Here is a 15428-nt window from a genome sequence, read left to right as displayed (position 1 = left end):
GGCTTATTTGTGTCTCCGGGCTTGGTGCCATTTCCTTAAATAAACCTCTGCTTTCTTTGCTGCAACCTCCTGTTCGGGTCTCATTTGGCTTTGATACACACAGGCAAAACAAACCCCTTGATTTCGGTAAGAACCCTTTGAGTTACTTTATACCTGTTTCTTAGCTTCTCCAATATTGTTACTTGGCCTACAGAGATGTCTGAGATGATTCTGTCACAGTATGACCCCTCCCCCATGCTCAGACATCGCTGTGTATATATGTATAAGCAATGCTGTAAACACACGTTTTAAAGGGATAAAATCACCTGAAAGTAAACTGTACTGCTAGAGAAAGCTAGCTGCTGAGCTCAACCAAAACTTTCCATCATTAGAGCACAGGGTAGTAGTTTTTAATATTTGAGCTTTAACTTGCAATAGTTTAATTTCTTACATAAATAATTACTGAAATTCTCAGGCTAAGATCATAAAATACAAACTTTAATAAAAATAAATTTAGACCATTGTCAGCGATTCGCTGTAAAACAATTTAAGAAATCTGCCTAATATAAAAATTAAAAAAAACAAGAACCTACCAACCATTAAATCCTATATAGAGATCCAAGTCAATCAAAGCAGCTGCTGCTTCCTTGGTACCATCGAATGAATGCACCTAAGGATATACGGATATGATTTTATTATAATTACTCTTTAAAATTCTAAATAACATTAATAAGATTTTCTAAGCAAAAATACAGAAGCATTAGGGTTTCTGGACCACAAGTTTTCAAATGTGGTGGACCCTAGAATTTTTATTTTCAAATCATTTTCACAATTAAAATCTCCAAAGATACAATGCAAGAAGGAATTAGTTGCCTGCCTAAAATGTTTGTCTTGGTGGCGGGACACCTCTGCACCAGCACTACTGCAGGTATACATCACAGGATGTCTTTTTAGGGTGGGGCTGGAGTCAGGGGCCACATTCTTAGGCAACACATGAGAAGTTAGAAATGCTACAAAACTATTTAAAATATATTTTTAAATGTTCAATTTTTCTGTTAGAGGATACTTTTTACTAGAAGAGAAATTACTTTTAAGAGGGGAATTTTAAGACGATTTATAAAAAGGTTGGGAGAATGTTGCTAAAACAATGTAAATTGTTATAGTCAATAATATCATTTCAGCAGGCAAAAAAAAAATTGAGATGTTCTTCTCCTTCAAAGACATAGGGTTAAGGCACAGTTTTCAGTTTGGATGTATTTATGCAATCAAAGCCAATATGTAACGATAATCCTCTTTGAAGACACAAAACAGTAATGTCACATTGAGTCCAAAGAGTCTGACTACACTAAGGATAACGTGTTTCTCAACAAGAAAGAAAACCGTATTTTATTACAAAGCTGCCCCAAAGGGTTTATTTTTTCTTTCAGCATTTCCAGCTGACTAGAAAACATGGCCTCCAACAATGTCAAAATAGTTTTAAATGTGACTCCTCATAAACCATTTCATAAAATTAGTTATTCTGTATTTGGCACTCTTCTTAATAAAAGTCAAACATTTAAGTTGGATTTGTTGTTGCTGTTGTTAATTTTTTAAAACTATTACAGAATCATCCAAGTATATATTTTTTTTAGAAATAAAGCAAATGGGCCGAGAGGTAGAGCCTGAAGGTTCTAAGTGCCACCAGTAACCCAAGGGCATTAATGAAAGCCGCTCTCAATTCTCAAGAACTGTTCCTAAAGGATGAATTATAGGGTCAGGAAACTACAGATAAAAATATGCACAGTAACATTAACCCCACAGCATGCAGAAAACATGCACATCATTAGCAAATATGAAACATGAGGCAGAGGCTAAAAATTGAGAATATATATGAAACTGTCAAAGCAACGCAGTATGGATATGTAATTAGCGCATGGTGCTTTTCCTCTCCTTAGCTGGCATAGTATAAGCATGTGGTTTTACATACCTAGACAATAGTGGGTTTTTTTGTTTTTTTGGCTGGAAACCAGTGAATCTCTCCTGAAATTATGTATGAAAATTTATATTATCTGACCACTTTTCTGAGGCAGATTTTCAAAGGAGTCCATGATCCAAAAAAGATGAAAAATCACTGCTCTAGATACCTGAGTTAAGTAGTAGGCAGGTAATCCTTATGAGAAATGTCTCAAGACCAATGACTGAAATGACTATACAGAGGAAGTGTTTAGCGCATAAGCAAATTAGAGAAAAGGAAAATGACTCTCTAGATCAGAGTGATAATGAATACAGTTCACAAGAAATGAAGACGGCAAACCTGAAATGAATGTTAAAATATTTTAAAATATTAAAACTACATTTTGTACGAATTTAAGAATGGCTGATAGAAGAGGCAGAGAAATAATTTCATACTGGCAAAATGTACATTCAGGGGTTTTCTTATGAACAGAATTCTGTACTCATTCCTATATTCTGAACAAAGTAACTGCAATTAAAATAGTGTGATTTATGTTTGTACCACATCTGGCCTACAGATTCAACAGTAAATAAATTCACATGTCCTTCAAATAATGAGAAGAACCTTAATAATTCTATTGCTGACATTTGAATTAATTTATAGGCAAACCATAATAACCAAGATGCTTTTGTGCAGCATATATTAAAAACAACTTTTATACTTACTACTCCGCCTACAAACCGATCTCTGTTTCTTTTCATTATGTCTGTGAATTAAAAACAAAGAACTTTTAACAAATAGCTTGATTTTGGCAAAACTCCTAATTCTAAATATTTTAACTTTAACTTACCCAAAAATTCAGCATGTGCATTTCGACAATGAAGAAACATTGGTAATTTTGTTTGTTCTGACAGTTCAAACTGTTTTTCAAAATATCTGCATAATGCAAAAATAAGATTTCTGTGTTAAAATTTTTATCTTCGCGTGAGAAAAATATTATGCCAAATGATTTTTTTTAAAGGAATTTTATTCTCTAGATATTATAGGACATAAATAGTAAATTCAGACATTTAAAAATACATTAGGTTTAGCTGAAGGCTTTTATAATGCACAATGTCTGGAAAGGGATACTTCATTTTTGAGGATTACAGAATTATTCTGAAATGTTTTTTGTTTTGACGTACTGGGTAAATTAGGTAGCGCTTTACTGCTGATCGCTGGAGGAGCTATTGTTGCAGGAAGCGACACCCGACAGGGGAACCTGGATGCTCAGACAACTCCTTTAGAGGAAGGAATTTATGGACGGCCGAGAGTGTCAATAGACCCAAAGCACCATCTTCCCTTGGTTAGATTCTTAACAGCTTATGTACCCTCGCAGTGTCCATGCAAGGGGAGCGTGTTTCCTTTGTCTGAGGTCTCACGTGTGCCTCATGATTCAGGATGGGAGGGGGAGCTTCGGGTTGGGGGCTGTAAAGGGGAATTTCCAGACCACTGGTCTTACAGGTCATCTGTCCTGCGACCTTGACATTATCAGCATTGATTCTCAAACAGAGAGATGGGACATTGAGGCTATAAGTAGGAAGCAACACTTATCAAGGCCAGCACCTGCTCGGCGGATTCCTATCCAAAGGCTAAGCCTCGATTGTAACAAGCAGTTTTACACAGTCTTGTTATTCCTACAGCTACAGAGATAAGGAAGGACATTATTAGTTGGTTGGCAAGCCATGAATCAACAGATGTGAGCTGGAGAGTCCTTGAGGTGGGGGAGGTAGCTGTGGGAAAACATGTTAGCTGGAGAGTCCTGGAAGCGGGGAGAGGCCAGTTAGGAATGGGCTTTAACTGGCTGAGTTGGTCATTCCTGTAAGCCTTTTCCTTTGCATTTTTTAGATGCCTCTTTTCCTCCCTTACTATCGGGTATAAGTGTAGCGGTACGGGGGAATCTCCTCTAATTATGCTTAACTAGTTTTCCAACCAAATCCCAGCAAACGAAGCAGACCCCCTCCATAAGCTGTGGGGCCACTCCTCTGCCACCTGTGTTGGTGGTGCAAAATACGCAGCCAGCGCCTTGCCTTGAGAGCTGGCTGGGTACCATCAGTAGGTGACAACTCAGTCAGAGGCCAGGCAGAGTTTTATACTCAGTGTTTTCTCTGTGCTGTTGTACGAGAAATTACTACCACCGAGCAAGAAGGATTCCTTAAAAACAATACAGTGAGCACAAAAATGGAAATACTCTATTTTCAGAAAAACAAAAATTACATGATAGAATGGCAGCCCTGAATATTTTAGAATACTTTTATAGAAAGGTTTTTCAAATGCCACATGCCATTATCTCATCTGATCCTCAAAATAATCCTAGCAAGGCACAAGAGCTGGTGTCAGGGGTGGTAGGACCTTATCCAAGATCATGACACACATGGCAAACAAGGAACCAGAACTTCAGTGGTCTAATTCCCAGTCCCAGCCAACATGACCGAAAGCTGTGGCATTTCAGACTCGTCCTGGTCCCACAGAACGATGACAACATCCAGAGGATATACTGGGGTGGGGGGTCTGCACGTTTGTCTGTTTCTCATTGTAATGGTGCTCCTCGTTCTTATTGAGGGTCAAGTAGTTTTCAGTGAAACCAGGAGTTACAGACAAAAGGTGTCTTGTTTTCTAAGGGATTTACCTCTTCTAGGCCCCTTAATTTGGGGGAACAATTTCTGTATTTAACTTAAATCTCTTTTGCAATATTTTCCTGTATCTTGTCACCTGAAGTGCAGAACAGCTATTCTCCTGGTGTGCTGCCCTGCACTCCTGAAAATGCTAAATGTTAAAACCAGAAAGAGAAATACACTTCTTAAAGAAATAGTCTTCCTAAAATTGGTGGTCTGTCTGTATCACCCAATGTTCAGGATTTTATTTTTTATTTTTTAAAAATGTTAAATTAATAAAATTTTTTTAAAACCAGAAAGAGAAATACACTTCTTAAAGAAACAGTCTTCTTTTTTTAAGTTTGTCGGGATAACATTGGTTAATACAATTATATAATTTTCAGGTGTACATTATAATTTGACATCTGTATATTCTATTGTGTGTTCACCACCCCAATGTTCAGGTTTTTAAAGCACCTTTTCAGATTCTGCTGGGCTACAATAAGCAAAAATGTTTTTAGTTAAAGTGCTGAAATTTCATAGTGTAAGAAATAAGCTAACATTTGGAAGAAAAAAAATTTTAATCATTATTACTAGTTACTACTTCCATAACCTCTAAATTCAAATGTCAGAAAGTGAATGTGCTCAGCCATTATCTAAACTTTACTATGTCTCTGGCTTCTGACTGCACAGAGCCGGCAGTATTCTCCACGTTCCGTGTTCTCCCCTCTAAACTGAAAATTTTTTTCATGGCACGATTTTATGTATGAAGCCACATGACCAAGCTGCATTTACAGAATCTAATGACCAGCTTGGAAACTGGCCTGCTGTCGCAGAGCAGGCAAAAGTACAATTTATGAAAATAACAGATGCTCAAGGGACGCGTCTACAGAATTTGGAAAGAAAGGCCCATGTGCTCAAGCTAGACAGGAAGCCGTGTGCTGAAAAATGATTCCTTAGGATTCAAACAGCGGCCAACTGGTGCTTAACGCCAAATGACTATTGTCTTTAAAGGAAAAAAAAACCCACCATGGTAGCTAGAAATAACGTAAGTTAAAGGGCAGGAACTGGCACCTATTAAGGGACTTCTCTGCTTTTAATTATGACTTTTTTAGTTCATAAATGAAAATCACTGAGTTACATTTGCTCATTTTAGCAAGAGTGTAACTTGCTTCTGATTGCATTACTGCATCTTACATTTTAGGATTAACAATAACTAAGGAAAGTTCAACTTCGGAGTAGCAGCTTTTATTAATTAGAACTGAGGCAAATCCAAGAGCCACTGCGTTGCAGCAGTACACCTTAACCCATGGGGGTAGTCCCTCCTCTAATCTGCCTGATGACAAGGACTGCCTCAGTCTCTCATCTCTGAGGTTCCCTAAGTCCTCAAATGACTGCTTTGAAATTGTCTGATGTCTAATTAAAAAAAAAAAAAAGGCCAGCATGTATTAACATTTTGAAACTCCAAGAAAACTGTCCAAAGCAAATTCCTGCTACTCAGAGTGAACAGTGCAGCACAGGGCAGAGGACCTGAAGACACAGCATGCGCCTATAGGATCCGGTACGCTTTCTGTCACTAAATCAGGCCTTTTCCTGGCTTTCATGCCTTGCTTTTCCTTTTGCTCTTTAAAAAACACTTTTCAGAAACATCAAACAAAACCTATAGCCAGTATTTTCCTTTAAGATGGCACTATTTCTAAGACTAATAGCCACAATTTATTGAGCATTTATTCCGTGCCAGTCATGGCGCTAATGGGCTTTCTACATCAAATTTATTGAGCACTTATTCCGTGCCAGTCATGGCGCTAATGGGCTTTCTACATCAAATGTTAAAAAAAAGGTAGGCGGCATCATCCCCATTTTAAAGGAGGAATGATTCGTGTATGAATGCATTTTTATTAAGCAAACCAAAAACAACGAAGAAAGTCTTTTGTAAAACTCATCCATTATTTCTATCATTAAAATCAAATTAGATGGTTAATCAAGCAGGGAACTGTATGTTTCTACTCTTTATGAATTACATGCAAGACTACATGGACTCTGACTCACTTAACTCTTGATACACAAAAGAAAACAAAAAATCCTGATGCTTAACCCAACTATATTCTGAACAGATAATAGCTATTTAAAAAACCACTCTTAAGATTTTACAATAAATTCTAAAGTCAACAAATCTCCTTACTTGAGCTGAGTATCCTTGGGACAAAACTGTAGTCGGTCAAAATCTTTAAAAGATAAAAAAGAATCAGTTACTAGTCATGACTTGTGTAGAACACATCAGTCATTTTCACGCTCACCCTAACAGGGCGAGGTTGGCACTTACCAAGCCCACACTCCCCTATCGCTACAACTTTCCCCCTGTTGTTTTCAGCAAGATTTAGCAACTCCAGTAAGTAAAGATCAGGACTGTTCTTTTCAAATTCATCACATCTTGTAGGATGACATCCAACTGTACTGAAAAACATATCTAACACAAAATGATGTCAGGATTATTTTCAAAGTAGTTTTCATATATATATTTAATATGCAATGAGAATATCAACTAATTTAACTGGTTAACTTTTAACAAGAGCCAAAAACTATTTGAACTACCAGAACTGCATTAGGTTCATTACATAAGAATTTTTGGAATATCTTAACAAAATAGGACATGAAGATAAAAATTGCCTTAGTGTACTGATAAAAATAATTACTGCAACTGTTTCCAAAGCTTTTTACTGAGCCTCACAGAATGGAAAATAAAACAATTTCTTATAGAATGAAATGTCATATCCTAATTTTCTTTTATATTCACTGTTCACGTGGCTGTCTTATTTCATGTACTTAATATAAGTTAAAATGTATTTCCCTTAAAAAAGGTGACTTAAAGATGTGGAAGGGAGGTTTTGTTTTTCTAATAAAAAAGAAAGCTTGCTTATTTGGAGGCCATACTTTGATAACTTTTATTGTATGGAACACAATGTGAAAGTAAAAAGGCCTTCTGAGTGGCTCAAGGTACTACTTGTACCTGAACCCAAGACAGAGGTGTGGAGCCTTCCTTGGGCAGATGTTTACATATAAAGAGAGGCAGAGCTGTTAAAGCAGAGAGGACACAGCTACATGGAGGAGTGGAAGAGGGCTGACATTGGAGATCCTAGAGCTTTTAAAAACATACTTGTTTGGGGATAAAAAATATGGAAGATAGTATTCTTACACAACAAGGATTTCTTTTATGACCTTAATCACTAAGAAAAAGCATCAGTGGATCTTGAAGAGATTTCCATAAAAAAACAGCTTTAAATAAATCAGTATTTTGAAAAATAATGTGGAATGCCTAATTCTTCAGTGTCTAACAGATGAAGCATCCCTCCTCCCCACAACAAGAAGGGTTAAGTTAATGAATGCCAGATAAAGGAGGTGTTTTATATAATTCAGATTCCTTTAGGAACCAATTCCAGAATTATATATTTTAAATTGATGCAGAATGTATGGACATAAAGTAAGCATATGAGAGATCATGTAATATATTATTACTTGCATCTCTGGGCCTTACAGAGTGTTTGGTCTGCATAATATTTAGTAAATGATTTTTCACAGCTTAAGTTAAAAAAGAGCAAATAAAAAGCAACTCATATCTTAAACATATTACAATATACACACAAAACTTCTACATCAAGAATATCTGAGGTTAAATTATATAGCTGGTGACCTTAATTTTCATTAACTGAAATCTTAAAATAATCTTTACTAAGTGCAATGAGAGAGTTTTATCAAGCATCTGATATTGGTAAATGGGCACTCTGAATTTTTTCACCTTAATCGTGTCCCTCTGAAATCAGTCTATTTTCCCATTGTTTTTACAGTCATGATCCATTGTATTGTACCTGAAGCAGTTTTCAGAAAGACTTCTTCAAAATAACTTAATTCATATTTTTGGGGGGGAAAAGTAATAGGAGGATACCATTTGTTTGTGCCAAATGCAGTGCATCTTTACTGTCTTGTAGATTTCCGCCTGTAATCATAAACTGAAATAGAAAGAAATAAAGTAAGCCCCCTTTAACAGGGCATCAACAACAATTTCCAAAATGCCTTTCATCTGCCTTTTTCCAGAATGGTTTTCTTAGACTGACACACACCTACCTTTCCTTTAAACTTCAGCTGAAAGATCAACTCCTCTGCAGAGTGGTCTCTGTCTGCTCTCCACACGCACGTGCAGACTCACAAAACACAGAACCTGTCACTCCTTCCTATTAAATGTATTCACATCTGTCTTTCCTAGTAGATTGTGAGTTCCTTGAGGACAGGGGATCACACTGCTTGAGAAATGTTGCAAAAGTCTGAATAACTAAGGATTGCAGAATTTTAGAATTCTGTTCATCTAAATCAGTGATTCAGTAGTGTTGATTATTTCAACAATTCTCCAAGTGTGGTGCCAGACCCCCAGGGGATACAGAAGATCAAAATTATTTTCATAATAATACTAAGATGCTAGCTGTCTTTTTTACTGTCATTGGTCATGTCACGCATGTGCAGTGAGGTATTCCAGAGGCTACATGATGTGTATCGCACCAGAATGGCTGCAGAAACACTCATTGAAGTTGTCTTCTATTAAGCCAGACATTAAAGAGAAGTAAAAAAAAAGTAAAACAATTCCACTCATGTCACTAATTTCTTTTGGTTTGGAAAAATGCTTATTTTTCACAAAAATAGGCTACTTATGTTAATATACTGGTTTTCTGTTATCTTAGAATAAATTAGTAAATATTTAAAAATTTTGTTTTAATTTCTGGTACAGTATATATCAACAGATAAAAACATATAAAACAAAAGCTTTTTAGGGTCCTCAATAATATTAACAAATATGAAGGGGTTCTAAGAGTTTGAGAATCCCTGGGTTAATGTGTATTGATGAATTCTTTGTAGAGAAATATATGGCTCCTGGTGAAGAAGCATACTTCTACATAGACGGCCACTAGAGTCCACTGGCAGTGAGAACACTGTCTTTTCTATTATGTTAAAAGGAAAATGGCACTAAAGAACTATGTGTTGATGGCGACTGCTGAGGCATTGCTGCCTAAGTGCACATTCTTCTAAAAAAGTGATTTAAGCTCAAAGATGTATAATTTCAAAAGCACAATTCTAGAATATCACTGAGCTAAAATCTCACTGAGCTTAGAATCTCTCTAGGTGCACACCTAACGAGAAAACATACGAAACATAGCAGGAAGTACAAATGACGAACAGATATTTTATCTTTTTTTTTTCAGATATTTTCATATAGCAACTTAAACTTCTAATATGAGAGAAGATGAGTATCTACTCAGGGAACGCAAAGCCATAATTAAATCCTTGTAAATTAATTCTTGTAAAATACAGGATATAAGATATTAACAAAAATACTGAAGAAATCTTATTGTTTACTAATACCACGTAACTCTTTAATACACGACTAGGTATCCACATTCAGTATTTCAATTATGTAAAATAGTTTCTCATCAAGTTCACCTTTTATTTTAGCTGTAACTTTTCCAAATAGATGAAAAAGTTAAGGTCAAGACTAGAGGACATAATTTCCTCCCAGTTTACAATGCTGCTGCTGCTGCTGGCAGCTTCCGCCATAAACTTAAAGGCTGTTTACTTTCTGCCTAATACCAAGTGCTTTGCATTCCATATTTTACTTAACCTTCACATCAACTCTATTCATTGAGTACTGTTATCATTCTCCCATGTATGGAGGAGAAAACCAAAGTCTAGAGATGATGCACCCCAGGTTACAAAGCTATGAAGAATGAAGCTGGGGTTGGAAGCTAGGCCTGTGATGCCATAACCTGGCTTCCAACCACTGCGATTAACTGCAAGACATTGAATTAAATTTCGATTTGGAACCATGACCAAGTAAACGTCACCCTAGTCCTGTCATTCCTAAGTCCATATGTGTGAGTGATTAGAAATGTTGAGATTAAACTATTCACGGCTAATACATGAAAATTTAGGGGCTTGGTATTTCAAAGTTTGCACAAAAGCATTTCATAAAGTGACATAACAAGCTGAGAATGGCCACACAATGAAAAATTAATGTTGTGACTTTTATCCTGTATTACAATAACGTACAAGAGTTGGGGACTGCAGAATTCATTTAGTTAGCAGTATCATTTTTAAAATGGAAGTTATTCAACTTAGAAGCAGTGGCCTCCAAGTGTCCTGATACCACACTATGGAGTTTAACTTTATTTCTTGTGTACATGGGTGTGCTAACTTGCTATTTTTTTAAAATGCTAATTTTTACAAATATCTATTCAAAGAACTTGACACTGGGCTAATATTCATTGCCTTAGAACTCTTTAAAAAGGAGTAGGAATTTTCCTGATGATCAAATTATTACTGTAAAAATTAAAATGTCCTCTGTTATTTGGAACAGTATACCCATACTATGAAAACTAGACTGGTGACAGATCCGTGTTTTGATGATTGCTTAATTCTGATAAGTGCTAAAGTATGTTATAAAATGCATAGACAGTTGCCTTTTCAGAAGTCCGGTAATTCAGATAGGTTTAAAATTTTTTTCAAAGAGACTTTGCCATTTATAACATTTCTGATCATATGAGAGGACTGCCCATGAGGTTAAACTGCTGTGAACAGAACATGCTGACATATTTTACTTCATTAACTTGCTAATACATATATTGACAATATAGTCTCAAAAATTACCAATTGTGGCACTGGCTCTTTTCCTTCTATTCTGTAGTATTTTAACCATAATGTCGTTTTTATTTTTTTAATCTCAAGAGTAACAAAAACTAGATGTTACCTTTTTAACACCAATCTGGACAGCTCTCTGTATTACATCCTGTAAGTCATCTGTAAAAGATGAACTCTGCAGTAAGAAAACCTGATAAATAAAAATCCATTTATCTATAGAGTCACATTTACAAAATCAAAACCAAATCAATACCATTTAATGAGTACCTTCTCATAAGAACAGAGCTAGTGATAACCTTTAAAAAAAGGGGGCGGGGGTTACCTGTATATGGCAAACTAGATGAATAGCTACCTTTTCATTGTATTTTTATTCTGCTGACCCAGAGAGAGAAAAGTGACAAAAATCAGGAGTTTCAAACTAAAGATGAATTCACTCACTATAATTAAATCACCTGCCTTGAATTTCAAACTTGTTGGTATTGTATTTTTTTAATAAAAATAAAAGATAATCATTATTTTTATTAGGGTTATTCAGAGTACACCTGCGATGCCTTCCAAAACACGATATAACATCTACCTGTAAATTTTAAGGTTGTATTTCTATAATTACTACTACTATTTGAGGGAGGATAATTGCCTTGACAGTTGTTTTTTGCTTTTTCCCAAAACTCATTGTTAAGTAATAATAAACTTTTCTGGGAAAGATCAACAGTAATTACTAAGCTCTGAGAGGCCTGAGATAAAGGGATTGAAATATTAAAGTTTTATCATAAATCTATTTCTTAATTTCATATTTAAGCATCACAGTACATGTGATTGGAATTCAATTACTGTTACTTCTAGAGTAGCTTAAAATTTATTTTAGACAAAAAATATCAACTTAGTGAACTTATACTAAGTAGGGCAACCAGTTTTGCTAGTTATTATAAACTAGAGTAATACTAATATTGATCATTATGAAACATTTCATAAACACACATATACAAACATACACACATACACATATGGAGTCACAAAGTATGATATCTATTAAGTGCTACACAGGCGAGAAGGGCAGAATGTGATTTATTCAGTAATTTAACTGTACTATATAAGTAACAGAGACTTCATCTAAACTTCTAAATGAAGTCAAAAAGGTAAGTTTTGAGGTAAGGCTTATGAAAACTAATGTTTACCTTTCTTCATCTATCATTCCCTATATTTAGAGCTTTCACTTAGTATCGCCTAGAGATACAATAAGATTAGCTTCTGACTGAGCTTGCTGAAATGTGCAGCTCCACATCATCTGGAACCACAGAACCAAGTTTTCCTATTTGCATTTACATAATAACAAGTATAGAACTTTCCTGAAGCAATATTCACAGGCTAGTTTACTAGAGAACCTCTGCTTTCAAAAACTTGTCACCATCATTTCCTGCTTACTCACTTAGCTGACATAATACGCCTTTAAAATGAACTTGATATGATAAATATGTCATTCTGCTTTTGGCTAAGCTTTCCATCAATCTTTGAGGTACTACCCTTCCCACCTACACTGTAGCTATCTAGGATCTCGTAGGTCTCGGCTGGAAAGGGGGGAAGGCAAGAGAGGGAAGGTGGACTGCAGAGCACCACCTCCTGAATCACACTGCCACTGAGTCACCCAGCTGAAAACGTTTTAAAAACTAGACCTTATACTGATGCTCGACTGTACTTAATTTTTTAATTATGGGCCCTACTGTTCAACTGCTTAAAAGACTAAATATCAACTAAATTTGGCTTTTGTGCACCTGGTTATTTAAAGTTCTACATTCAAAATTGTAAACCTCTACGGATAAGAAGGGCATGACTAACACTTTGTTATAATTGGTGCTTTACAAATGCTCATGATCACAGTTTACCAAAATAGCTTATATGTGTTTCACTTTGTTTATGGTTTTATCCAAGATGCATAAGTCCTTTAATATTTCAATTGTAAAAGTGGATTATGCTTTTTGAGATCTTCTTGAGGCAGACAATCTATCATCATAGAGAAATTATTTACCTTAATAAAAGAAACATTTACCTTGATGCTTTTGAACCCCCCTATAAATTCCTCTGAACACAGGATCTGTCAAGTTAATACCAATATCTGTAGAAAGCAAAAATAGAATGATCAGTCATTAAGAGGCTCTATTTGAAACTTCTACTTTAAATAAAAGCTCATGGTACTAAACTTTTCAAAAAAATTCAAAGTTTATTCGTTCACTCAAACAAAATCTGCAGCTTGTCGGTTACGGTGCTAGATGCCTGGGATACAAAGATGAGTAAGAGAATCCCTGCGGTTAAGAAACTCACTGCAGATCTATGAACAATTAAGAAATATTACAAGTAGACACTGGCACTGTGGGACACAGAAGAGGAAAACCTAGAAGAGGCTTCCAGAAAGAAGGGATCCCTGAATGGAACCTTATAGGATGAGTCAGTTATCTAGTAGAAGAGGGGAAATTGCAGGCAGAGGAAGCAGCAGGAGCAAAGCATCCGGGGGTGAAATTGCATAATGATTGTTGAGAACTACAAGCCCTTCTAGCAGCTGGAGGGAAGTGTAGGAAGGGAGTGGCCAGAAAAGGCCAGACTTGGCTGCCTTACAGACACCTGTCTTCAGAATACCAGATGCAGCAAGAAGCACTGATGGCTTTTAAGAAGAGGCATAATATTTGTATTCTGGACATCTCATTCTGGAGTCTTTGTGGAGGATGAAGACGCGGACAGGAGAATAAATTATTTCCTTTATTCATCAAATACTTATGAAGATCAACTGTGTGGCAAATAGCATGTAAGGAGTTAGGAGACACAGAAATGAGTTAGACCCAATACTTGACCCTTGCCCTCCAGAAAGTTATAGTTTATACGAGAACTACAAATATAATTTATGTTATAATAAGCTAGACTGTAAGCAACGTGAAGCAAGAAATGTTTATCTTCATTGCTGTATCCCTAGAACCCAGCATAATAGTTGTGTGAACAATAATATAAATGGAGCCATTTCGAAATGGAGCTACCATCCCAGAGGATCTGCCTTGCACATCTTATTACTCAAACCTTTGGAATGTTTCAACCGGACTAAATAAGCTTTGGGGGCGAGGCAAACAACACTGTATTCCAAACTGTTGACAAAGCTATCAGGAAAGCAGACATTCTGACTATCAGACTGAAAATTAGACATTCTTTAGAATTATCCCCACTATGTATAGCTAAAGAATAATTTAGCTTGTTTATACCTATAGAAATTCCTTCCTTTTATTCATGTAATTATTCCCCTTCTCTTTCTCATAAATACCCTTTGCCTTCACCTCCTAATCGGAGCAGTATTTGGGTTTCTGCCTGAATCAGTGCTTCCCAGAATTGCAATTCTTTCTGATCTCAAATAAATGTTTGTTGCCTCTCACCTTGCCTTTTTATTTTGAGGTTAACAGCACACAGTGGGTGCTCTATACACATTAAGTCTGTCAGTAATTATTATGTGCATGGGAGCACAAAGAGGGAGCAGTGTGATGAGAAAAGCTTCACAAAAGAGGAAGACCTTGAAAGCCAAAGCTGACAAATGGAAAGGGCGTTCTGCATACAGACGTGTGTTGGTATGTACAGTATCTAGAAGACTGGAAGGAATTCACTGAGCCTGTAGAACAGTGGTTCTCAGTGGAGAGCAATTTTGCAGCCCCTATATTCTTCTAACGCCCCTCCTCCCCCACATTTAGCAGTACTTATATTCATTTGTAGCTGGCACAACTGAGGGGGAGTGCTATGAGCATCTGGGCTCGAGGCCATGGATGCTGCTAAATATCCTACAATGCACAGGACAGCCTCTCACAGCAAAGAATTACCCAACCGAAAATATCAGATGCCGATCTCAATAAGTCAGATTGTGATGGCCATGCGCAATAAAATATACACCCTTTAGCACTGGTGAACTTGAAGAATCTCCAAGGTCATGGTGGTGGGAGCAGATGCCTACCAATAGACCCCTACATTATTTCTGTTGAGTTCAGCTTCTTCTTAGTACATTTTCACGCTGATTTCTACCAAGCTGGCCCTCAGTGAGCTCTGCTGCGTCAACATTAAGACAGACCTTACAAGATGAATGGGAGTATGAATAATTCAAGAAATGGTGGGAAGAGTATTAAGAGGCATTTGAAACAGCAAGAGAAAGGCATAATGCAGAAAAGATCGAAGCTATTTGGGCAACG

The 15428-nt window shown here is 36.3% G+C and overlaps 1 protein-coding gene across 16 annotated transcripts in view; it reads right to left on the bottom strand.

Annotated features, from left to right (window-relative positions):
- Positions 1-15428, bottom strand: part of TATDN1 (TatD DNase domain containing 1) — a 28254-nt gene that overhangs the window by 9317 nt on the left and 3509 nt on the right. For 4 of the 16 annotated variants that reach the window (XM_006916566.3, XM_015592973.2, XM_015592975.2 and 1 more), the window contains 8 exons: positions 13268-13333; positions 11333-11382; positions 8486-8549; positions 6869-7012; positions 6728-6770; positions 2763-2848; positions 2638-2678; positions 573-649 (listed from right to left, as the gene is read on the bottom strand). In XM_006916566.3, the coding sequence (XP_006916628.1) occupies positions 573-649; positions 2638-2678; positions 2763-2848; positions 6728-6770; positions 6869-7012; positions 8486-8549; positions 11333-11382; positions 13268-13333 (571 nt within the window). Of the gene's footprint in view, positions 1-572; positions 650-2637; positions 2679-2762; positions 2849-6727; positions 6771-6868; positions 7013-8338; positions 8550-11332; positions 11414-13246; positions 13334-15428 lie in introns of those variants that run through there. The other 12 variants (XM_025050081.1, XM_025050078.1, XM_025050083.1 and 9 more) reach the window with 6 other exon arrangements.

The sequence above is a fragment of the Pteropus alecto genome, unplaced genomic scaffold (assembly GCF_000325575.1).
Source record: "Pteropus alecto unplaced genomic scaffold, ASM32557v1 scaffold164, whole genome shotgun sequence".
NCBI lineage: Eukaryota > Metazoa > Chordata > Mammalia > Chiroptera > Pteropodidae > Pteropus > Pteropus alecto.
Note: the sequence above shows the minus strand (reverse complement) of the source record. Positions and strands in the feature narration are given on the sequence as shown.